This window comes from Lutjanus erythropterus, chromosome 14, assembly GCF_056507025.1.
Source record: "Lutjanus erythropterus isolate fLutEry1 chromosome 14, fLutEry1.hap2, whole genome shotgun sequence".
Lineage (NCBI taxonomy): Eukaryota > Metazoa > Chordata > Actinopteri > Lutjaniformes > Lutjanidae > Lutjanus > Lutjanus erythropterus.
This window is the reverse complement of record NC_139330.1, coordinates 35,572,922-35,599,314: the sequence shown is the minus strand read 5'-3', so window position 1 is coordinate 35,599,314 and position 26,393 is coordinate 35,572,922. Positions and strand designations below refer to the sequence as shown.

Here is a 26,393-nt window from a genome sequence, read left to right as displayed (position 1 = left end):
CATGCAGCTAAACAGGTCCATATGATGGCTGGAAATATAACAGCTCAATAATATCTCCAACATCTGAACCTGGAGATTTGCTGAGATTATGAAATGCATTCTTGTAGTGGAGGAACAGAGTGGGAGAGAAAAGGCTTGTGGGTAAAAACAGAGAAAGTTCTTTATGTTTGAGGCAAGAAAAATCCAATAACCCCCTGCTGTAGACCACAGACTCCCATTTAGCTGGGAAAGGAATTACATTATTAGCTGTGGTGACAGGTGATCATGATGGCGGTGGGGGCGACACCACCTTGCTGCCTGTCAGCAATGTACCCCCAGAGTCCTTGATGCTGGGCCCCTAAAAGCCACCGCCACACGCCATTACTTTACAGGGGCCCTAAGGACCTATCAAAGAGACTTTATCTGGGTAAATATGCGAGTAATTTGAGATATTTGACACCTATTTGATGCGTCCAGGTAGGCCGCCGAGCAGTACGGGGGGGGTCCAGATGAGAGAGGGGCCGGCGGTCAGCGACAGTATCGCTGAAACGATCTCCAGTCCCTCGGCACAGATGAACAGGTGCTGCGTGACATGCAGGTCCATGAAAGCTGCCGCTCACTGTAACGCGCGCCCTCCCCACCTTACTGCCTCTGTCTCAGTGTAAGCAGGTTCTCATGTTTTGGTTTGCCAAATGTGCCAGCGATAATAAAAGTCTTGTCTTCACGAGGGCCTTTGAGCTTGACAAGGTCTTTGAGGAAGAGATGAGAAGAATGTGGTGGAATATCTGCAGCTCTGAGATACAGTCCTGCATTAGCTTGAAGAGTGTGAGCAGTTCAAATTATTTGAGACATATCCTCAGTCTTGAAAACTGAGACAATCTGTGTTTTGAGGAGGTTTTGATTTTTACCCAATTACACTGGAAAAATATATTTTTAAGATCTCAAATCATGAGGGAATTCGATGATAATGATATTTTAATAGATCAAACTCTTGGTGATTAAACCTTGAAACAGGCCAACCTAGTGGTTAATTTTTTTATTTAAATGTGGACATGAACACCGTCAGATAGAAAATCTGACAGAGCTGACGTCTTATGGAGTTGACAAAATGTTACTTTTTTTTTTTTCATTTCACAGCATAGTCGTGGTGAGGAGCTGTTTTATTTTTACTCATTTTTACACACAAAATACACATTTTTAAACCATAATTCTTATTTAGCTTTGATTTAGAAGGACTACAGAGTTGATATGTTACAGTTAAAACTCATCTAATAGCAATATTATTTAATGAATCTGTCTAAAAATAGAAAGTTTACCAGTGTTTGAGCAGGATTCCTGACTTTTTAAACCAGGAAGTGAGACAGCAGTCCTTAGGGTATAGCTAACCCTTTTTATGCTTGAATAAATCATGTTTTTGTAAAAATCTGACAGAGCTGACGGAAATCTTCTAAAATTCTAAAATATTGAAATTGCTCTTTTTTAGTGTCTCAAACCACAAAAATGTCAGCAGCAATTTCACTAACACTAATAATTAATTTCTCTTTCAATCTGCATTTTCTTTTTGGAATCGAGATAGTTACTTAAAGGGTGCTTTATTTCTTATTTGTTAGTATCATTTCCACAATTTAGCCCTCTCTAAAACAACAGGAGGCATTCATGTGGAAAGTCTGTATCAGATTCTCACTCTAATAGCTGCTGGTAATGAAAGACAGTCTGAAGGCCTGACTGTCTATGTTTTCAGGAACATCAAACAGGTGATTATGACTTTGCAGCTTCCACAGCTGTCAGGTGCTCTCTGTAGAGCCCACTGGATGTGAACAAGAACATAACTCTTTATTTTGTCCCAGTAACATGAATGAAACATGCCCCAGCAGATCACTATGAATGAGTACAGCTGTGTTTTCTGTCATGTCCCTCACACAGGAGGAGGTCAAAACACAGGTACAGCTCCAGTGCATTTTACATTCTTTTGTTTAGCTAGAGAACATCTGAAGGACCTCCATGTGTTGATCACACTTATAAATATACTCAAGAAAATGGGTGACTCTGCAAACCGTATTTCAGTTACAGTGATGCAATTACCTGGTGACATGGAGGCTGGAAAGAGTTTAAAATTAGAGATAATGACAGAGGACATGAAATATATTTGTTGCTCACCCAAAGGGGATTTTCCTGAGGAACCATAATTGTCCTTATTCAACAGTTTTGGAAGCACTAAACACACCACACACACAGAGAGAAATGTATTGTCTACCACAACTGCAAAGGTTGGTTATCAGTGTTTGAACTGCATGTAGTGTTTATTCCTGAAATCACTCAGCATGTAAGAGCTTAAAAATCTTTCTAAAGTTGTGTTCAGACTGAAAACTGAAAGTTTTACTGGCAGATGTCAATTTACTCTGTATAAGTTGAATTATAGAGGTATCTGCAAGATTCAAAAAGGTTTCAACTGGAGTAAAAACATTTTAGGACAGCACAGCCTTGCTTGAAGGAGACAACCTTCTGGGCAAGAGACAAGGGAGGAGCTCACTCCTATTCAGAGAGAGCGTAGGACCAAGATCAAGGAGGACAAGGATGTCTGCAGGAGAACAGATTCAACACATCAGCCCCTTCCCACCAGCTCCACAAACCTCACATTTTTTTGATTGACCAACAATTATCTGCAGCTTAATATTAACAAGATGATTGAGATGACTGTGGATATCTACAGGACCAAGCCTTGTCTGATCCCTGTATCCATCCAGGGGGAGGATGTCAAGGTTGTTCCCTCCTATAAATACCAGGCTAGAGTGGGCTGGGAACCAGGGCCAGGTACCCTTTTAAATACTATGACCAACACTAGTACCCAGAAAGTGATACTGATACCACTACAGTACTTTATTTGTTACATTTTTCTTTCATTATGATGGCAGCTTGGCACACTGAGATGGCAAAATATATCACACTCATCCTCACACCACAGACAGTATGTACCTGGTAGCTGTAGCTGCAATAGTGGGCCATTCACATGTTGTGTTAAATTGAAGAATATGTGTGGTGATTGGCTGTGATTGTTAGATGTAGGTAAAAAAAAATATCAAATTGAGGTATTGTTTTACTGGAGAAGTTTTGATATTACTTGGTTCTAGGTTATTCCAATCAATCACTTAAAGGTATTGAGTACCGATACTCAGCCCTACAGGGAATATCATGACCCTTGACAAAGAGGGCCAGAGCCAGCTCTATTTTTTGGCAGATGTTCTACCAGTCTGTGGGGACCAGCACTATGTTTGATGGCAAGAGATGCTAAAAAGTCAGTAAGCTAGTTAGGAAGGCAGGGTCAGTAATTGCATCTTGATAGATGCATGGATGGATGGGTGGATGGTTGGGTAGGTAGGTAGGTAGGTCTGCTTACCTCACTAAGTCTGCAGCATTGATCCATGTACTCCTCCAGACTGTCACTGGTGGCGTTCCTCCGTATCGACTCAGGCTCAAAGTCGTTGCCCATCGCGTCATCACAGGCTCCTGGTGAAGATTCCTGCCCACATTGCCTCACATGTTCTATGCAGGTCCTTTCAGTTACAGTACTGCTCTCCTCAAGCTGTCCAGAGATCTGATCTCCATCAGGGCTGATTCCTGAAGTTCTACACAGGTCCACTTCCACATCCTCACCAATGTGCAGTTCTACTCCCACAGTTGAAGGACTGAGTTCTTCTGAATCTATGAACACATTGTCCTGAATATTATCCACTGGACTCAGACTATTATCCACCAAGTCCACTGCCTGTTTAATCTCAGAGCTCTGTCCATATGTGACCAGTTTATCGGTGAGAGTTGTAGGGTCAGAGTCGCCTGAATCGCAGGAGGACTCTCGACTGTGCACCACAAAGCTCTGCTCAGAGCCTGTCGGCGTGGATGGAGAGTTAGCTCCACTGGGCAGCTCCACTCCAGAGTCCTCTGACTCAAACTTGTACAATCTTGGCAGCTGAGAGTCTGAGAAAATGGCAGATAAGTAGTCTGAGCCGGACTCCACCTGAGGCTGTCCAGACTTGTCATCAAGGTGTGAGTTCACCTCAGAGGCTTTGGTGGGGTCCGGCTCAAAACCTGACACTGTGGAGATAGTAGACGTGGAGTCATCAGCTGTCAGGAGCCTCTCTTGGAAATTCCTGAAGAGCTTCATTTTTGTCAAGACAACCTCACTGTCCAGAACAGCATCTCGGTTTCCTTTGCCTGTTAAACAGATAAAGAAACAGATTTATTCAAGCAGCCCCATTTCAACAAGTCCTTCAATAATACAGATGTACATTGTTTGTATTGCCATTTTAACAACAAAGCCTCGACTTATCCTTTCTGCAACTTCAAATGTCAAACAAAGCTGGAAATTTTTGTACTTTTTTGTCAAGTATTTTCAAGTCAAAAGGCTCAATTCAAGGTGCAAATCTCTTTTGATTTTGTCAAGTTGAGTATAAAGTCAGCACATTTCTGACTCGAGTGGGACTCAAGTCCAAAACATGTGACATGAGTGATCACCTGTCTGTTTGTAACTGCAGCTGCCTAATTTCTGATCTGATTCTGTCATCAGCCTTCAATAACTGTTACAAATCACTGTAACTAAATACTTTCTTGAATAAGGTTAGAGGATATAAGCAACATGGATAAAAAATATAACTACTTGATTAAGGTTTGGGAATGACTGTGGTCAGAGTCAAAAGAAATAAACTTTGACTTTTGGCATAAACTATGAAACAAAAGGTGTTCTCCTGTGTCATCACAGTCCCATGTTTTGTCAACCTGTCCATCTGTCTCAAACCCCTCTGTCTGTGGACTTCTTAGCTCTACAGTAATGTTACTTGGCTTCCTCCCTCACTCCAGAGTCCCAAGAGAGCCCCTACCGGTCTTTGTTACCTTAATGTAACCTTTGTCATTACTGGACCTTTAGTAAAATGACTGATATCATTCTTTTCCATGGAAAAACAGTCTTCCTGGTCTGAACACCTGGGCAGCCGCTTTGTAACGAGTCTGAAAAGTCTCTGATATGCCTTGAAAGAAATGAAAGACCTTGAAATACCTCAGCTTAAGCCAAACTTGAAGTGTAGCTTGGGGCTGCCAGAGAGTCGATTTGCTTGACTTAAGGTATTTGAACGAAAGCCAAATTATATAATACCTGACTGATGCACAACTATAATTCATTTAAAGAGCAACAAAACTCAGAATGCAGATGTGTAGGTATTTCAACCATTCTGTCAATATCATCCAGTTCTGGACTGGATCCAATCTTTTGACCATGAATGGCTCATATGCACCATCAAAAAGCACATTTATGGTGATATGACTGGATGCTTGAGTGAAGCCTGGTAACCAAGACTGCTGTTTATGTAATCCTGCATTATTTAAGTCAGATACCACAGGACCCATACAATTTGTCAGTGTACCCTATACCTGACTGTCCAGCTTTGATCTGAAGAACTCTAAGACCATTACAGGGAGCAGTCATATGTGTCCTCTCCTCTTTCTTACTGTGGGAAACTTGATACGTCTCCCTGTCAATCAAGTGACATTTTTTTCCTCCCTTCCAGCCTTTGAATTTTAATAGAGAAGACAAAAGGCATTCCCTGTTTCCCCAGAGAAACCCAGGAGCCTGATTAAGCTTAGGGTTTCTTATATTAGTGCTTAAAAATAAAAGTGCAGCTAAGTGCTAGATCTCATTTTAACAATAGTGGAGGTTGGGCGACTTCCTGCAGGGTGAATTGGAGATCTTGCCAAGGCAAACATGAGATTAAAAGTTCTTTGAAGTGGTAAATCTGATGCTTTTATCCCCTCTGAGGGGAACTTCGGAGAAGGGACTCCTTGGAGGGGAATTTTCTCCAGAGCATGTTGTGGAGAATCTGAACAGAGGTGGAAGTCTTTGGTTTACTGATAATAGGCATAGCAAAGCAAAAGTAAAAATGCAGTGTGTATGTGGATAGTCACTTCCTTCTGTGTGGTTTGGATGAGGCAGACAGGATGTTGTGATTGTGAAGGGTGGAGGCCTGCAATGAATGATGAATGATTCACAAGTAGCCTAATTAGTTCGAAACTGTTACCTGATTGGAACTGATTGGAGTGGTATCAACTTTGATTGTAACTTGGCACAACTGAAAATCTCAAAATGTAAAATATTTTTAAATTGGACCGATACAAAAACACAACATATCCTTTCGATGAAATTGCAAGTATATTAAATGAATGAAAAAAGGATAAACACACTGAATATTTTCCTCTTGTCTCGATTGCAAAAGCAATTGCTCAACACAACAGCAGCACACCCACAGTTCCTAGAAAAAGACCATTGTTTTGATAATCCAGTTGTTGAAACAGATCTGCCCAAACACTGATAGTGCAGTGTTTTGTTGTACCATATCAGCTGCTAAAGGCTCTGAACCAGGTCTCTTCCCATGTTAAACAAAGTCTGTGTTTTCCTTCTGTGGATCAGCACAAAATCAAAAAGATTAGCCTTTTTTTTTTAACTAAAGTGTATTTTCCCAGTTTTCACACAGTGTTTGTTGAACAAGTGATCACAACAAATACTGATCAAATCATGTAATGTGCGCTGTCTTCTCAAGAGTGAGGTTCCAGAAGACAAAATTCACTTCATATTCTAACTGAGACTGAGAAATTATGGTATATGCTCCTGTAGAAGCCACAACTATGTTGGATATCAACCTTGTTTTCGAGAACTACAATACCCACAATCCAAAAGTGTAGCGCATTTGGTTGGCTTGATTCCAGGTGTAAAGCTCTCTATATAAGGATTTTCTAAAACATCAATGGAGTGAATGATGGGAAACTCACTTCATAACCGGAGCTACTGAAAAAGTGGTTGATCTCTATAGCATTGGTTGTTTGCTAAAATATGACACGTTTGCCTCTAGACCTCTAGTGATGAGTCTTAATTATAAACTTATGAATAACTGTCCAGACAAAATGATGTGGGTTCAAAGGTGGTTTTAATAATCTGGGTCCACTCTAACCTTATTCTACCTTTTACTGAGGCCACAATCATTCCCTAACATTAATCAAGTATTTTTGAAACACAAATTTCAATCTTACCCTAACCTAAACAAAGTACCAGAATCATACATTATTATATATAAAATGACATTTTTAAAAAGTAAAAACAATAAATTTTAATGGTCATTTGTAACAGTTTTAGGAGGCACTGACACAGTAATCAAATGTTATCCTTCTGAATACTTTAAGTCTGTGTAAAGTGAGTCTGACACACCACAGCAGTGTTGTTTGTGTGTTGGGTTATATTGTGTTGGGGAACCATGGCTCTGTTGCATCACCAAGCCATAGTTTAGATGTGCCTACAATGTCTTGAACACAGAAATGGTGGACAACAGTTTAACTCCACAATTCAGAAGTAAATAGTTCTCAGTTTTCACCAACTATTGTGTATGTAAGTAATATACATGTAGAATGTGTTTAGATGAAAATCTCAGAATTTCCTTTATACAGACTTTAAGAAGGAAAGGGTTAAATGGTCATTGTTTCTAAGGCAAATAGGAAGGTATTCAATATTTGGGTGTGCACATGTTCATTTTTAATAGTTGTGGTAAATCGTTATTTGAAGAAGTTATTCTGTCAATAATTAGATGTGATACTTGCTGGATTACGGCAAATTCTATTCCACACTTACAAACATATACTTGCTCACAATTATAGAGTTTAGGTCACAATTCCATTTTAAGCAGCAAACTGGACAACACAAATAAGCTATTATTAGATTTTCTGAGGACCTTAACATGGCCTTTTTGAGGAAATTAAATTTCCACTGTTTACTGTCCTTACACTCTAACTGTGAACCACACTGTGGGCTCATCCAGGAGATGAATATGATGATGCCCTGTGTATATTTTCCTTTGCTTACTATGAGATTCAAGTATCACTTCAAAAATGTACAGTCAAAGCTAATGTATATTTTAAGACACTTTACCAATTATTTTCTTTACAGACACTGCTGTGATGTGGTGAGCTCTTGTTGGAATGTGTTAGAAGCTGGTCATGCATGCAGATTTTTCTTTTTCACAGCTCAACTCAAACTGTTGACTCCCAAAACAAACTCTTTTCTGTGGAGGATAGAAAACTCATTTCCTGTTTTTGCTGAATGCTGGGAAAAGTAGTAGAATGCATGCAGCTATTTCCATTGTGGCTTCAGCAGGTCGCCACTGAGACATATTGTTTTTCCAACTGACATCATGGTGTACTGAATGAATTGTGAGGCTCACTGTGTGTTTATGTCGCTGGTAGCCTAAATCAGTGTTTACTGTCTCTTGAGTAAAACCTCTGAATCAAAGCCAAAGTGATGTAAAATGATTATGAGTCACCAGCGATGCAAACAATAGTCATGAAATACAAACTGCTGTGCAGTGCTGTGCAGTGCTGTGCTAAGTTGGCTAACAGCACAGATTAATTGCTTTTTTGGGGAGGGGACCATTTATTTCATATGTTTTTTCAGTTTGGATTTGCAGATGGGTTACAGTATGTACAGTATGGCTTTAATAATCCATTTCCAAAATTAATGGGCTCCCTGAGACTTTGGCAAAAAAAACTATATGGAAATTAATCTGCATTAATGCATTTATCATTGTTGCAGGTCTAAAGTTATTCTTACATTCTTCAACTGTAAAACTGTGTTTCCCTCTAAATGTTGATGTTGGGTAATCCTTAGCCTCCATAAACTAGTTATGGAAAATTGCAGACCACTGGTCCTTGTTAGAGGAGACTCAAACTTGTGGATTTTCACTTTTTATTTATTTATTTTTTATTTTGTTGTTGTTGTTGTTGTTATTGCTTTATTATTATGTATTTCTAATTTATTTTTCTGTTCTCACTGATCTATTTATTTCTTCCCCCTAATATAAACATGAACAACCTTTTTTTTCTTCCTGTGTATTTACAAGTTAGTTTTTTTTTTTTAACTACAGACATTGAGGGGATTTTTATTTATTGTAAAATGATAGCCTGTTTTCTCTGGGCCAAAGACCCAAATAACTCTCCTGACGTATTACTGTGAGTCTTTTATAGTCACATTTCTGTTTTGTGATGGTCTCCACTTATAGGGGCCCCTGACAACGAGGGGCCTTACCCTCAGATCAGTCAAGAATGAGGGTTCCATTGGTTGGAGGCCCCCAGGCAGTGATCCATCCAGGCTTCAACCACAGAGCACAAACAGCAGAAAAACCTGCCACGGGTAGATTTTCTGACTGATGAGCATAAGTCAGTGAAATGACTGGCTGGACTACAGACATGTGTCTGTCTTACAGCTGTTAGTGTCAGCTGAACATGTACTAACAAGCAGGTAAACTGTGAAACAATCCCACCAGAATATTTATAGCTGCTTCACTCAGGTGTGTGTTGACCCAGACAGAATCAGAGCGTCGTGTCGAAGCAAAATACCAAAGATAGAATGTAGGTCAGAGGATATCTCAGGTCTCAGGTCTCATCAAACCTACTTTTAACTACAATAAATCTATTCAGGACTTTATCTCTCAGTTGGAAAGACTTAGTTAGTTGGAAAATGACTCAGTCTTTCTCTTTAATTTGGTGCAATCTATTAACACTTGTGTTTTTGTTACTCAGCCAATGTTTGTGGGTCTGGTGGACCCAGTGTACTATTTGGCTTTTAAAGCAATACAGCCATCACAACTTATGCAAAAATACTTAACTCAATTGCAAGCAATATAGACAGCATATATACTTAATATTTGCCATTTGCCTCTGTCAGATCACATTTTTCAACAAAAGTGCTATTCGTTTTCTGTGATAAAATGTAAAAATCAATACATTATCCAGTTATGGGTGGAAAAATCATGTTTATCTTGAACTAATAGAGATCAAACAATGTCTTTTATCACTATTGATGTTTATTTCTTTGAACTTAATTTGAAATTCAACACATTCATGTCAGTTTGCATAACACATAAGGGGCAAAGTATATTGATGACTTATACTGTATATATATGTCCTGTGACTGGCTGTTGACAAGCTGGTCCTGTGGCTGCCTGCTGATGGACTAATCCTGGTCCTGTGGCTAGCTGCTGACAGGCTGGTTGTGGGGCTGGACAGTGTGCACTCACTGAAAATGTGTTCTTTTATATCTTCTTCACAGAAAATGAGCCAAAGCCAATGAGTTTCAGGTTAATTAAGCACATCATTTTTCTTTTAGTAAACACTGAAAACAGGTCCCACAGACCTGATATGTTTTAATGAAATATTTTATTCTTTCTTCAACTTTGTAGTTTCTTAGCAACTTATGCTGCTAAACCCCCGACTTATGTAGCTAACCCTGCATGACATATTTACAAAAGAGCTAGTTTTTATGTATATTTGCTTATCTGAAGACCAGTCGTGACTGACATGAGGTAGCCTCTCTCCGTCTCCAACGCCTGCTCTCAGTTCTGTTGGTGCCAATTGGATAACATGCAATGGGCCAATCCAAAGCCGATGTATCTCCATGTCAACCATGTCCCTGTTATGGGCCGATGCTTCTCAGACGCATTTACAGACTTTAGGAGCAGAATGCTGACGCACAATCTGAGGCTGACGTCGGTGAGACGTATGCGTGCTGTCTGAGAAGTGACACTGATACAGTTGATACTAGGGCTGCAACTAACAATTATTTTCGGAGTTGATTAATAGTTGTTTGTTTTAAAATGTCAGAAAATGGTGAAAAATGTCAAATGTCCCACAGCCCAAGATGACATCTTCAAATGACCTGTTTTGTCCACAATTCAAACATATTCAGTTCAGAAAATATTCACATTTAGGAAGCTGAAATAAGAGATTTCAGCTTGTCGAGCTCAAACCTCTACAGAGGCCTGATAACAACCTGTTTATCTGAATGAGGTGTGTTGGAGCAGGGAAACACCTAAAATATGCAGAGCAGAAACACTGAGTCAATGCAACTTTATAAAAGTACTGTAAATGTCCCGATCCAATCAATTTAAGACCTGTCAGGATTTTATTTAAGATGTTTTAAGGTCTAAAACTCATATTATTTGATTGTTGACTTCAAGACTTTTTAAGGACCTGCAGAAACCCTGTTAATTGATCAGACTGTCACAGCCTGTTACAGGCAGCACAGCAAAAACAAGACGACAAGAACGAAGCAGAAAAGGCAAAAGGCTCAGAAAGCAAGCAAATCCAAAGGAACAGGCAAAATACAAAGTCCAAGGAAACAAGCAGAATCCAAAGTTACTGGCCGTGTTGCCAACTCCTCAGTAAGGAAAGTAGCTATTGGCTGTCCTGAAAGTCGCCAGAAGTCACTAAATGATGTCATCACCTAATTTGCATAACCGGCAATTTGCATGTAACTGTAATGGACACTGTAGGAGAGGAGAGGAACAACACACTCAACAAGACAAAAGTGAATAAAAACCACCCTAAATAAGTTTAGAACTACAAACTTTTTTCTGTTGAATTTTGGATTTTTTTTAATTTTGCCATTGAAATAGGCCATCACTTCTCAAAATAACTTGACATGACTTAAATGCTTTGTCTAGACCCACATTACATAAATCAATGTTGTCCTGCATTGTTAAATGTTAGAATATCAAATTTAATCAAAAGACTGTTATGTGGGGTGGAATTGCGAGCTCTACATCCAACCCTCCTCTTTTATCTGGGCTTGGGACCAGCAAAGTGACCCAAAACAGACACTTTGGCAGAGTTACTTTAATCTTTTTTTTTTTTTTTTTAAGTTTTTAAGTTTTTTTTTTTAAGTTTACATATATATATATACATTTTTTTTGTTTTCTTAAGTTTGGTTTAGTTTCTAACCTTATGCTCCACTTAGGAGCCTACAACAAGTCACAGTAAAATGTGAACTTTTTTTTTTCCATAATTATGACATTTAACAACAATTTTTTGTATAGACAGTTTTAAGCTGACAACATTAACAATCTAAATGGACCAAAAAGAGACAATTGAAAAAATTGTCACTGTGAGAAAATGACCCCCTCCACACACACACTGAACTGGCTCACAGAAAGAGTACATGTACTTTCACGTCTCCAAAACACCAGAAAAGCCTCCAATAACACCAGAAAAAGTTACTAGATTTGTCGCGTTTTACAAAAAAAAGTTGCCAAGAGGATTTGGAAAGTCGCCAGATTTAAAGTGATTTAAAGTGAACAAGGACACATTAAGTGTTTTAATTCTTTACCCATTTCATACAGGGTTTTTGCAGGTTTCAACAAGTTGAATTCAAGTGGACTTTTTAAGACCACTATGAATGCAATTTAAGACCTACTGCATTATTATATTTCACAAAAAAGTATTCCTGGGCTGTATGAGCTTCATCTCTAAAGAAGTCATCTGTGGTGTCTCCGCATCCAAGTCATCTTTCTTCAATTAACAGCAAGAAGCTAGAAGCTGATCTATTTCCAGTGATAGAACAGCAAAAGAATTTGTGTCCAGACACCAGGAATGTGAAGATGGAAAAAACTTTAGTGAAAGCTCTGAAATGAATTAAATGACTTATCAATTCCAGCAGATAACACAGATTGCCTTTGTGGAAACCAAACATCAGATGCTGGTTTTTAGTCAGCTTGCCTCCACTCTGCCTGTGTGATTTTCTTACATCCAGTGCCTACGTATTACTGTGAATTACCAGCAGACAATAAGAAGGAGAGCAGGTTGACTTTAATTATACACTGAAGTCATCCGGCCGACTCAGCCGTGTAATCTGACTTTGTGTTATTGTGATTCGATCCCTGTCCTTCCCTACAATCCTCTCCACCGCCGTCAGCCGTACAGGTGTCGCCCTGATCCAGCTGTCCTCGTCCCTCCCAAACAACACAAACATATATTCTCTTCTGTAATCGTCTGCATGGGCTGACTCAGTCTATTTCCAGTCTCTGTGCTTGACTGAAACCCACAACATATAATTACGCACCCTTCCCCGCCCCACACTCATCCTAAAGCTTCTTAAAAACGTCCCTCAGCCATTTCCCGTCATATTCACTTCACATTCCAGGCTGGACTTCAAGTGAGTCTCTGACAAAGTCAGAGATTTCAGGACCAAAGGTGTTAAACTGCATGGACTGCCCTGTTGCAGAACAAAGCTCTGAGCTGCCTGGAAGGCTGGGGGGTGGACACAGCCTGCTTGAAAGGGTTAACAGAGGCCAAAAAACACATAATTTGTTCTTTCATTCACACAGTTGGCTTCTTGAGACACTGAGTCATTTATGAAGACAGCACAGGTGCAAAACACACAGACGGGCTGAAGAGCTACACCTGTTTATAGACCAGATGTGACATTAAAGGGTACCTCCACAGATTCTGCGCATCAAAGTGTGTACCCAGGTGTCGGGAAGCACTACTGCATATGTGAAAAAGGTTGTGAAATAAGGTGGGGTTAAGTAGTGATCTCAGAAAAGGCAATTAAATGCAACTTTAACGGTGACTTACTTTAACAGCACATTACATTAACTCCTGCATCAATTAACTCTTACATTTTCGTTGTCTTTTTTTTCCATAGTGTACCTTTTCTGTTTCTGCTTCTTCAGTAAGGATCATGTTAGCAGTTTGAGGGGCTTAAGTCCTTTGAGTGGCCTCATAAATCCAGACTTAGGAAGCCCTGACATGAGTAGCAAGCCAGTGATCCAAAATATTTTAACAGAATTTTCAACTTAAAGTCGTGGAATCAGAATGTTTGTGGGACTTGGTGACCATAGAGTATTTTTTTGTGGCCATGGCCTATTGGGCCATAAAAAAAAACAAACTCAAAAACAGCCACACTCCTGAGGGTAAAAGTTGAGAACTAATGTTCTGAGTGATGAAATCATTATGGGGGCTTGTCAAACTGCTACTGGTCAACAGATGATGGCTCCAAAACACTTCAAATCAGTCACTTACACTTCATTAATTCCCCCAAGTAATTTGGGAGATCAGACACAAATCTTGCCCCTGTCTTTTGTATTTGTTGTGAATCAAAGTGTTCCAACATTTTAGGAAATATAAAAGGAGTGGAACCACTTGTGTGTGTGTGTGTGTGTGTGTGTGTGTGTGTGTGTGTGTGTGTGTGTGTGTGTGTGTGTGTGTGTGTGTGTGTTAACCTCTCTGAAATTAAACTTTTGTTGAAATTTGGCACTGAATAAAATTGGCAACACCTCAGATTGTATCTCATTGGTTTAATCCATACACAAAATAAATTTTGATCTTCAGCCCACATACATGCATTTGCAAATATGATGATCATGTGTTACTCTACTGGAAACTCTTGGAGCCACACCTCTCTTCCTCCTGAAATCGTTTTCCAGCTGCTCAAAAGCTCTAATGAACCTGCATGGCGGGTGTATGCCGAAAGCCTTCAGTCCATCTGTGAATACAGGCTTCACCTTCAGTCTGACCTTCAGAGATTTGGGGATTCTTTTTGGGCCACCACACGCAGGCATGTGTAAGCCCTCGGGATAAGCAGTTGACTCAGTTGGCCTCTCAGATCTGAGCACAGGAGGTCACAAACAGGCTGTGACAAGTCACTTACTTTCACAGCACAGGTGGGTTCAGTTCAAGACCTGCTGTGGCTGCAGCAAAGAGGTTTGAGTGGAGGAGCCATGAAGCATGTAGTTATTGTGTTTTTTGTTTTTGTTTTTCAATTATTTAAATTTCAGTTATTTCTGTGATTTATTTATGTAAAATTCCTTTTGACTGCTTAATGAGATTACAACCTGATCATCATCAAATCAAAAACCATATAACTTTTGTTAAAGGTTCAAAGATTAGGGGTCTGTTGGCAGAATCAGAAATGGAATATAATATACAAAAGAGTACATTCATTAGTGTATAATCTCCTGAAAATAAGAATTGTTGTATCTTCATAACCTTGAAATGAGTCCGCCCTCTTCCATGAAGACCGCCATGTTGTACCGCCATGTTTCTGCAGCTGTCATGACATAGTGATGTTTAAGTTCTTTTGGTTTTGTTTTTTTTTAAAGATTATTTTTTGGCTTTTTTGCCTTTATTGTGATAGGACAGCTGAAGATATGACAGGAAATGGGGCAGAGAGCGAGGGGATGACTCACAGTAAATGGGCTGCAGGCAGCAATCAGACCTGACAGACCTCAATACATGATGCACACACTCTACCCACTGAGCTATAGGGACGCCCAGTCATGTTTAAATTCTTTTGTCCATTGTTTCTTATCACTTTAAGCTGCATATTACATATAAGAACACATTTACAAACACTGAATACTAAGCAACCAAGTTATGACCCAGGTCAAAAGAGGAGGAAATAACAGATACAAATCATCTTGCTTTTATTTGCATTTTTCAATTTATTTTTCAAGTGTCAGGCAAAGGTGAAAAAAAATGTTTGCAAAATGTTACTAAAGAACAGACTGGCTGTAGTGTATGACAAGGCGTTTTAACATTAATATCTAGGCTGGACAGTGGGTGAGAGGCGGGGTTCACGCTGAACAAGTCACCAGTTCATCGCACACATTCACACCTACGGGTAATTTAGAGTCACCAATTAAACTAGAATGCATGTCTTTGGACTGTGGGAGGAAGCCGGAGCACCCGGAGAGAACCCACGCAGACACGGGGAGAACATGCGAACATGCACACCACCGTGCTGCCCGTAATTCAGTTTCGATTAGTCAAAACTGAATTACATATACCTTTTGTTGTCAACTGTCCTTTGACTGGTCAGAATGAGAATATAGTCAAAATGAAGTTGTTGATGTCTATAATGTTAATTCCGGATAGTGAAGCTGAGCCATTAAATGTTAAAACGGTTTGCCATATGTGAAATTGTTACTGGGGAAGATCTTGATCATGATCTGCAAGTCACAAATGTGGTGGTGGTGGTGGACAGGTCAGGATTTCCAGAAACGAAACCAATGTCTTGCCCTGCTCTTTTTGCACACATCTGCACCGAGTTCATCAGCCACAAGTCTGATTTTAGAAGTGCACTCTTCTGGAGTGTCATTAATGGACAGGCTTTCTCTCTGGACGACCTGGTCTTGATGAACATTTTTCATCACCTCAGCTACTTTTTGAAGAGCTTCATGCTTTTGTTTCATGTATCCTTGTCTATCATGCAGCTTCTTAAGGTCCTTGATTTCTTGTGTCAGGGCCATATTTTGCTGTCTCATAAATATGCCTTCATGGTTTTTGACATCATATTTATGTTTGAGGTCTGTCAGAGTGTTTTTGAGCTCCTGAGCCTGCTGTTGAAGAGCCTCAGTCTCTCGTTTACTGGCCTCTTGTCCATCACACAGCGTCTCGGTAAGGTCCTTGACTACGTCTTCCAGGTCCTTGTTTTGTTGTTTCATAGACATAATTTCTTTCACCTTGACATCATACTTGTCTGTGAGGTCTCGCACAATGGATGTGAGCTCCACAACCTGCTGTTGAAGAGCCTCGTTCTGTAGTTTACTGGGCTCTTGTTCATCACACAACTTCTTGTTAAGGTACTGGATTTCTTGTACCAGGGCCAGGTTTTGCTGTCTCCTGAATATACTGTCTTGGTTTTTAACATCATATTTATGCTTGAGGTCTTTCACAGTGTTTTTGAGCTCCTGAGCCTCCTTGGTCAGGTCCTTGACTACGTCTTCCAGGTCCGTGTTTTGTTCTTTGATAGACATAATTTTTTGTTTCGTGGCATTATCGTTGAGTCTGAGTTCATTCGCAATTCTTTTGAGTTCCCGAGCTTCTTCTTGAAAAGCCTTGTTTTTCTGTTTCATGGCATTTTGTTCATCACTCAACTTCTTGTTTACCTCCTCAAGTTCTTTTTCCAGGGCCTCATTCCGTTGCTTCATAGACTTCAATACATTATAGTTGTGTTGAATGTCTTTGAGGTCTTGCAGAACATTTAGTTCCACGGTGGTGATTTCTTGTATCACAGATGTGGCTTTTTGGGTCATTGCAGTATGGCTGTTTTCAGATTCTTGCAGAATATTTTTCATTTTCTGAGCTGCTTCTTGAAGAACTTCAGTCTTTTGTCTACTGGTCTCTTCTGCATCACAAAACCTTTTCTTCATCTCCTCAAGTTCTTGTTTCAGGGCCCTGTTTTGTTGGGTAATAGTCTCATTGTCATGATTGGTTGTTTGATATTTGTCCTGCATGACACGACGCTCTTGTGCATTCAGCTCTGTCTGACATTTCAGACTTTCATTTAGCTGCTGAACTTGCTTCTGCAGAAAGTCTTTTTCTTGCTCCATGGCCTCTATTTTACGGGACAAGGTCTTGTTCTCTGTTTCCAGGCCCCCATTTTCCATTCGCAGAGAGTGGTTTTTACTGCGCAGGGTGTCAACCTCCTGCTGGAGTTCCTCTTTTTGACAGCGAAAGGCTTCATTCTCTATTTGAAGAGCTCTTTTGGACATATTCTTAGAGCGGTAGACTTGTTGGCGAAGTCTCTCAATGTCTTTGATGTAGCCCTCATTCTGTCTGGTGAGGTCGCTGTTTAACATGTGGAGGACACTGAGCTCGTTGTTGAGGGCTGTAATTGTGTCCTGTGACTCCTGCTCACTCATTTTTTATCTTTCTATCAATCCAAAAAGTCTGTATCAAAGTAAAACTGTGTTGTGTGTCTTACACGGTATATTCTCAGATGTATTACGTCGTTATGTCTCAACCCTACTTATTCTGCACTACTGGAAGACTGATGGATTTTGTGCCCCCTTACAAACTAATAGTGATGATGTCATAGAATGCAGTGATGTCATCACAGACATCAAAAGCAATGTGTCATGCCCCCATGCAAATTCAGTATGATGTCATAGAATGCAGTGATGTCATCACAGACATCAGAGGCAACTCATTTGCATATTGTTATATGCAAATGAGTTGCTCTGTTCAAAACTGATTAAATATTTATTTATTTATTTATTTATTTATTTATTTATTTATTTATCTATTTATTTATTCACACAATGTCATTATTCTCAAAAAGGATGAAACAAGTTGTAGCAGTTAACAACTTTTATGCTTGAATAATGAAAATAAATCTGTGTTGCTGAGACTGAAGAGCAGTTAGCTAATGGAAATGACCATTAGAATAAGCAAAAAAAAAAAAAAAAAAAAAGGCTCCAAAAATCATCTCCAAAACACCAAACATGTACAGAATTACTGAGGTCAATAATTGTAAAATTAAAATTGTAAAATTCAACTGACATTCTACATGAATTATAAAAGGAGCAAATGAAACCATTCAGGTAGCCTGTAAAAATAAAATACTGTCCAGACTGCCTTAAAATTTTAAGTTGACTGAACTTTAAAAGACAAGTTGAAATAATTTTGTAATGATTCAAAACAATGTCAAATATGCTGATCATGTTTCTGCAGAAATGTAATTTAATGAGTTAATTCAACTAAACAGTGCATTCATTCAACTCATCATTTCAAGTCAAAAGACTTCAGCTCAAGTTTATGAGTTTTGATGTGTTCTGACTGTAAAAACATCAGCAATGTTAACTTTAAAAAACTTGAACAAATAAAATTGAATATTGAGTATTTATGTTTAGTTAATGAGAAAAGATTGTTGATTTGTGTAAGATTTTTTTTTCTTACAGTTGTGTAGCTTTTTGACATTCACATGGCAAAAGTATTAGATGTAGTTTTATTTTTTTAAAATACATTTTGATGCTCATGGCACCATTGATAATTACTGCTCTGAGTCTAAAGCATCATCAGAATCTTTTGTCCTACAAGGAGCTGCAACATAAAGCAGATGTGTGATAAAGTGGGACAAACCACTGACCCCACCCCCGTCTCCCATCTAGGCCGATCACTATCCTCAAAACCGAGGACAGGCAGCACACCTCTGGACTCATCTCTCAACACGTGGCCTGTCTGAGATCCCCGCTCTGTTTTCTACCTCTTTCCTGACCGTGGCGTCATCAGCTCTAAGGATGGTACCCAGACTCTCTGTCTCTATCAAAGGTAACGGTGGGCCCCCAACTCCACTCTGTCTTATCAGGAACCATTAAGATAAGGCAAGAATGTGCAGAAGTACTGTAAGTCAAGTCAAAACTCCTTCAGGCTCATTTCCTCTGACAGTTTGACTTCCCATCCCATAAAAAAGGACAGAACATACAAGTATAAGCAAACACTGTCCACGTAGGTTTTTCAGTGAGATGCTGAGCAAGGCTTGAACTTACCAGAACACTTTGAAGTTGCCGTCATATTTGTGACTGAAACTCTGAAGCTCTAATGGTATAAGCTTATTTCTTTGGTCAGGTGAGAAAAAATATGCGAAAGTGTAAATACTAGGGATGTTCCTGGTGACTAATTTCTCTGACAATTAAATGCAAATGTCAAGTTGTCTAACAGTAAGAAAACTTCCAGAAAGCAATTCAAATTGAGCACAGTTTAATAGCTGATCATGCTAAACACCGTCCAAACAAATACTGTGTGTAAGAGCCATTTAAATCCGTTAATCATGGTGCACAATCGGGAAATCATATTTTAAATGTGTGTGCCACTTTGCACTGTGCAATATGAACATTGCGCATTAACCAACAAAACCTGACAACAATTCACTAAATGCTTCACCTTTTCAGACCGAAAAAGCTCACAGAGTCTGCAGGAAAACAACATTTTTTAACCGGAGGTGACGTTAGCTGTCAGCCTGACACACAGTGTGGCTAACATTAGTAATGCTAGCAGCAGCAGCAGCTGCACTGTTTGCAGGTTAATGTCCGTCTGTCTGTGCTAAATGTGGTCACATGTTGGTCCAGTCAGGTTGTATGCCTGTTCTACTTTCAACCTTATTTTCAATGAAAACCAGGACATACAAATGCAAAAAAAACAACAACAACAACAAAAAAAAAACATACAAACTGCTGCAGCAGGTACATGTGTGGCTGAAGAATTTTAAAAACATATTGATTAAAAGACTGCTATTGATAATTTATTAATCATCTGTGGGGGAGGCGGGGATCAGTCTAATAACGTCTGTTTTCAGATTTTTTGAATATAATTCCAAAATCAACTTGTTTCAGAATTAAACCACATTCTATTCTGAGAGTTCTAAGTGACCAAATAAGCCCAGGATTAGAAAAATTCTAATAAAATCTGCTTTATTTGTGCACTTTGGGGGTATTCTTCAAAGATTCTTCAAAATCTTTTTGGAGATTAAACTCAGTTAAAACTATAGGAACAAATTTATAAAGTATAAATATGCACAGAGCATTGATGTCAATAACACAGAAGAATCTCGTGTTTTTTTCAGTACCTGTGACAAAATAAAAAATAAATCAATAAATTTATAATTAAACCCTGAGTCAGTTCATCGAGACCTACATGTATGACATTTGTGTGTGGAGTTTGTGTGATTGGTGGAAATCGTGGTGCAGATTTCATGGAGATTGGTTGAATGTGCATGAAATCATCAATATGGCAACTTGCTGGAGGGACTGATTAAACACAGATAACAATAGTTAAAAAGTAACTAATACTCTGAGTAGTTTTTGGGAAGGATACTTTGCACTTTTACTTAAAGGGATAGTTCACCCAAAAATGAAAATTCAGTCATTATCTTGTCACCCTCATGTCAGTTGACGGTCAGGTTTTTAGTTCACAGAACACTGCTGGAGTTTCACAGGAAAACAATGATGCAGAATCTCTTAAATAATGGAAGTGAATGATGACCAGTTTTCAAACGTAATAAACAACTGGAAAAAAAACACCTCCATACTACTCATCTGACGTAATCCAAGTCTCCTAAAGTCCTGACATGCCGTTTGCACACCGTCACGACACACACACCAAGTTCAGATAGTGTGCATGTGAACATGAACGTGGCTCTGAGCTAAGGATCTATAGTGAAGATTCAAACTAAAAACGTGGTGGAAATAACATTATTTTAGTCGACTTCACATATTAGGTCTTTAGGAGACTTGGATTACACCACATGAGTAGTATGGAGGCATTTTATATTTTTATTCTGTTGTTTTTTTACATTTGAAAACTGGTCACCAATCAGCTTTGACATGCAAACCTAACCCCAGTCTCCAGTGTGAACGTCCTGTGTTTTGTCCTCCCTGCATGAACTCTCTCACTCTTTATGTACGTACTATACACGCGTGTACTTTTCACAACTAGGCGAGGCAAAACATGACCCTGACACGGGATCCTCTGGTGGATTAGCTCTATGGGCTGCTCCACACAGAACATATTTACTACTTTACTCACCTCAGCAGCTCACATTCCTGACGTCTGAATAATAACTGACAACCCCTCTCTACACTGTAACTGTCTAACACAGAATTCCACTGTATTAATCACCTAAGGATGATCAGAGATGGTAGTTTTTTGGGAAGTGGCTACAGCCACCTTTCTGGTTGTTTTCCGGTCACATGAAACAAAGAACATCAGATTTCAGCCAGTGATGTTGTGTTACAGTTTGGAGAGAGGTGGTGTTATTTCATACGGCTCCCCAGACAATTCCTCCCGCTCCATCCTGAACCTAAACACTGATGCAAAGATAACAAGGACGCACACAGGAGCGCCAATAAAAAGCTGCTCCCCGCTGCACTGTACACAGTGTAAGTGTTATCTTTACAATGGGCCTCTTCTTCTTACTCTGAAGAACATGGCAAACAATGTGACCGCTGTCAAGCAGAGCGTAGGGGCTCCCTCACAGCCGCAACAATGAGCAGATTTATCATCCCTCCCACAACAAAACGCTCGCAGGATTTGCTGCTCTGCAGGTGTGGAGGCTCGTACTGTAAATAAGCTGATGGTGATATGTGAGCGAGGCTCCGACTTGGAATGCAGAGCAACCTGATGCCAGCATTAGAGAGGAAAGAGGGATGAGAATGAACTGCAGAGTTTTACACTGCTGCGTCATATAGACTGAGATTTTACCAAGTCAACACAGAAGAACACTGCTCAACATTATACTGCTGAATATGATGTCAGACACATGCTGAAATGTAAAATTTACACCTAGAGCCCAACATACTATAAAGGGTAGACACTCCAAGAACCTTTTTATTTTCCAAGGGTTTTACTAAGAACACACTCAGGGGTTTCTATCCAAAGCATTTTTATATTCCAAGGGTTTTATCTAGAACTAACCGAGGGGAGTCTACTAAGAACTGATTTATATTCCAAGAGTGTTACCTAAAACACACTTAGGGGGTCCTACCGAAAACCCTTTTATATTCAAAGGGTTTCATCTAGAACACACTCAGGAGGTTCTACCACGAACCCTTTTATATTATGGTACAAAATGAACCTGGTGGAATCTTAATGAAAGAGTTCTTCAAGGATTTCAACAGTCCTTGAAGAACTCTTTCTTCCAAAAAAGGTTCTTTGGATGAAAAGAGTTCTTAATGCATCCCATCTCACACAAAACCCTTGACAAACCCTTTCTTCAAACAAGGGTTCTTCAGAAGCAAATGGTTCTATGTAGGACCCTTTTGGAACCTTTCTGAGAGTATAGGGCAGACATCAGGATGGACAGGTGGGACAGGAAAACTTTCACAGAGGAACCAGGGTTCAGTTCAATGAGGTAGTTATTGTAACCATGACCAAGAACATAACCAAGTCGTTTTGGTACCTAAACCTACCCAAGACCTTAATTTTGAACTTTAAAACTCTCAAATCTAAGAGGTCACTCAGTAGATCTCCGCAGATCTCTAACAGATGGTGAAGCACCTACTGCAAAGCCATTACAACTGCCAGATGCAGTAGAGATTAGCAAAGTTTTAAATAAAGCTTTTTGTATGGTATAGTATAGTGGAAGTCTCTTATTGTTTAAATCACCCCAACTGAATTTTATGTCAACAACTACTATCATGAAAATCAGTTCAGAATTAAGCAAGTTACAGTCGATAATGTTAAAGTCTGCTTTTCACGATACACATTTTATTTTATTTACTAGGACATGTTGATGTCACCAATGTGCCAGCAAATAGATACATAGTGACAACATACAGCAGCAGTCAATGAGGTACAATCAAAATGGAGAAGATGTATTACCCCTAATTTACACCAGGCATGGCTGCGCCGCGTCATGGCTGCGCTGCAGCACGCAGAGAAATACACTGCCATTCTAGTTAATGCTATAATTTACACCAGAAGCGCCGCGGTGCGTCTCAGCAGTGTCCCAGAAGCAGCTCGGTGCTCCACTCCACAGAGAATACACAGCAAGTCTATTTTTGACAGATGGCGCGTCAATTGGCACAGAGCAAGTCGAACAGGTAGGAAGTCAGGCACGGAAAATAGGGGAGAATCCAGCTGATTTTCAAAATAAAAGACCACGTGCAGACTCGCAATCATAAAGACAGACAGAAAATATACAATTTAACTGCGTAGCCTGCTTATCCATGGTAGAAGCACAAAGAGCAAGGAAAGAGGACTTAATCAACAAAATCAGAGCAAGTAAACATAATCAGACGGGCAAAACGCTCCTCTGCTGAAATGCTTCTGAAATGCTGCTGGTGTAAATTGAAGTCACGTGCATGACGGAGCAAAACCGCGGCGCAGCCATGATGCGGCGCAGGCGCACCTGGTATGAATTCCGGGTTAATCTGGTATGGTGCCTAATTTTAGTGGATTATAATATATCAGATATAGAATTAATCTGCAGATACTTCAGTTTAACATGAGACCAAACTTTTTTATGCCAGGTTTTGAACCACAACAAAAACCAAAACGTGTCCTGCAGAAGACTAGGTAAGCCTTGTTTTTAGCTGAGCAGTTGTTGATGACCCCTATGGGCTGGTTAAGAGAAGTGAGGAGTCAGCAGTCAGATTAAATGTTTTGGTTTTTTTAAGGTTTTTTCAAGAATTTGGAATCACTGCAACCATGAGAGGTCCTCCAGCATACAGTCAGAAATGTGCACAAAAAATACTAGGCTGATGGGTCCGGTAGTATAAGACAGTGTTCCCCAACCCTGGTCCTCAGGGCCCACTGTCCTGCATGTTTTAAATGTTTCCCTGCTCCAACACACCTGATTCACATGATCAGCTCATCATCAAGTCTCTGCAGAAGCCTGATAACAACCTGATCATTTGAATCAGGTGAGTTGGAGCAGGGAAACATCTAAAACATGCAGGACAGTGGGCCCTGAACATATGAACATATGCTTACATACGACCAAATACATGATCTACTTCAGTCTTATGTTGAGCAGAGATAAAAATGTGTTTCTGTAAATTTAGTTACATTTGTCAGTCATGACATCAGGCTACTCCTAATAGCTTTGCATACATGGCTGCTTTAAAGCAGACAAAAGTAGTGTTTCCTCTGCCATAACCACAAGATAGTTAAAAACAGTTAAAAACCCTTTGTAGTAACTTTAATGGAGCCATGGTATTTTGTCTTTTTGTCTAGCAGGTTTAAGGTGTAGTACTGACATTACCTAGCAAATTAAAGTGCAGACCCTTACAGCATTTTTGCATGAAAAAAACGCAGCAAAATTACATTTTGGATAACCTTACGGTAGGAAAAACATGATAAAGTGTGCTCTAGGGTGGCCCAGTGTCCAAGGCAATGTGATGAAGTGCCCTCTAGGTTCCATTCCAGTGGACAAAATATGATAAAGTTTCCTCTTGGGTGCCTTTCTCAGGATTGGAACTGTTTCACCAACTTTCATTACCACTTTCAGTATACCGGTGCCCCACCTCATTCACATGGTGCCCTTTTTATTTTTTTCGCCCCTGCCCCTCAGAAAGCCTGAATTCACCGCTGTTGAAAGCTGCTGTTCTATTCCAATCTCCTGTTCAAGTAGACACAAAGTGAGTTCTCCATGTCTGTTTTCCAGGGGAAACCACACCAGACAGAATTTACAGCTCTCAGCTTTCATTAAATCTACCTATTTAAATTTAAGTTTTGTGATTAACAGCCAGAGAAGGTGAAGAATCTGCTCTTAAAAGTTGGTTTTAGAGCTTGTTGGAATCCTTTTAAACTCTTATTAAACAGCCTGAGTCATATGATGGAGTTGCTAATCTCTCTTGACCAACAACAGATTTGCTTCCCATCAGAATGCCCCTGCTGACCCACAGCTAAGTAGATTTTCAAGGTTTTTCACACCTCTTCAACTCAATTAAAATCTCAGTCACCTACAGAACAAAGCTCAGCACAGAGGCCCTCACAGTGTTAATCATCCCTTATCAAATGAAGCACTGGTGTGTGATTAGAGGATTTGTCTGTCAGTGAGAGATCAGAGACGTTGAATGAAAACTACTGCAGCATCTCATCTCACAGAAACAAGAAGCAGCTGGACGGTGAAACCACTGAAACTTCACTGGAAAGACAGAGAGAAGATGACTGTACCTTTTCTCCAAGGAGCCAGGATGGAGAAAGACTTCTGCCAGCTGATGACCAGCCCAGTTTTTTTCCCCTTCAGACTCATGTTGCTGTAACAATCCCTGAGGCTGAGGAAAAGTCAGGTGTGGGGAGGATGAAAAGAGAAGAAAAAACTTCCTCAGAGGTTCCTGATCATGTTTTTAAAGAGATGAATTCTGTCTTGGAGCTCAGTTGTGGTGAAGGCATATGCTGTCGGAGGAGACGGTGTGGAGGTTGTCCTCGAGCAGGGTCATGATACCTGTGTTTCCTCGCTTGCTGGCCTGCCTGAGCGCCTGTGTTTGAGTGTGTGAGAGCGTGTGTGAATGTATCCAAATCCTCCAGCTGAGAGGAGTAAAAGGGGGCCGGGCTCCACCAGCAGAGTCATGGGAGGAGGAGGAGGAGGAGGAGGAGGAGGAGGAGCCAGAGGGAGAGAGGTGGAGGAGGAGGACTGAGATTTACACTCTGCCTGAAGGCGAACAGGGAGCAGCAAGAGCTGGAGGAAAAGCAAGAATGGTTCAAAAGGGAGGAGGCTGATGGTCGACTGGATAAAGTCCACATTCACATCAATCACAGCTTCAAACTTTATTACAGTGAATGAGCCACACATTGTACAGAACACATGTTCTCAGTGAAATTAAACAAGCAACGTAGTTCACAGTTTTATTGTGACTGTTTAATATTTCAAAACAACCACAACAGACCAGTAAAAGAAAACATGTGTTCATTTATAGACCTGTGGTCCAAAAATTACTTTTTATTTTTAGAAATCTAATTTGCGAGCTACTTTGTCATCAACTGTTGTAGCCCCCCTAGAAATTATGTTTACAGCTAATTTGCAACAGAACATATATTTTGAGCAGAATGTAACGTGAACTGAAATACACTCATTATTAAAGCAAAATGCATTCAGCAGTCCAAATAGTAAGCTAGAGCCATACACTGTGTATTAAATAGATTTTAATCCTATTTAATGTACAATCTATGATTGAGGTAAGTGTTTTCTCCCCCCTCCTGCACTTCTGGAAAGCTCACAACCTTGTAAATTGACAATAACAAGCAGGGTTGAGTCCTCCACAGTCAGCTGTTGTCTGTTCAGCCTGTTATCCTGAAAACAAAAGCCCACTCTGAAATAACACACTGCACTG

General features: G+C 39.9%; 1 protein-coding gene across 1 annotated transcript in view; it reads right to left on the bottom strand.

Moving 5' to 3' along the window:
• Positions 1-25,585, bottom strand: part of LOC146315911 (uncharacterized) — a 48,837-nt gene extending 23,252 nt beyond the window's left edge. The window contains exons 1-2 of the mRNA XM_084736239.1: positions 25,237-25,585; positions 3,374-4,188 (exon numbers count right to left, since the gene is read on the bottom strand). Coding sequence (XP_084592365.1) covers positions 3,374-4,188; positions 25,237-25,315 — 894 coding nt within the window. The 5' untranslated portion in view covers positions 25,316-25,585. The remainder of the gene's footprint in view (positions 1-3,373; positions 4,189-25,236) is intronic.
• Between the last annotated feature and the right edge of the window lie 808 nt (positions 25,586-26,393).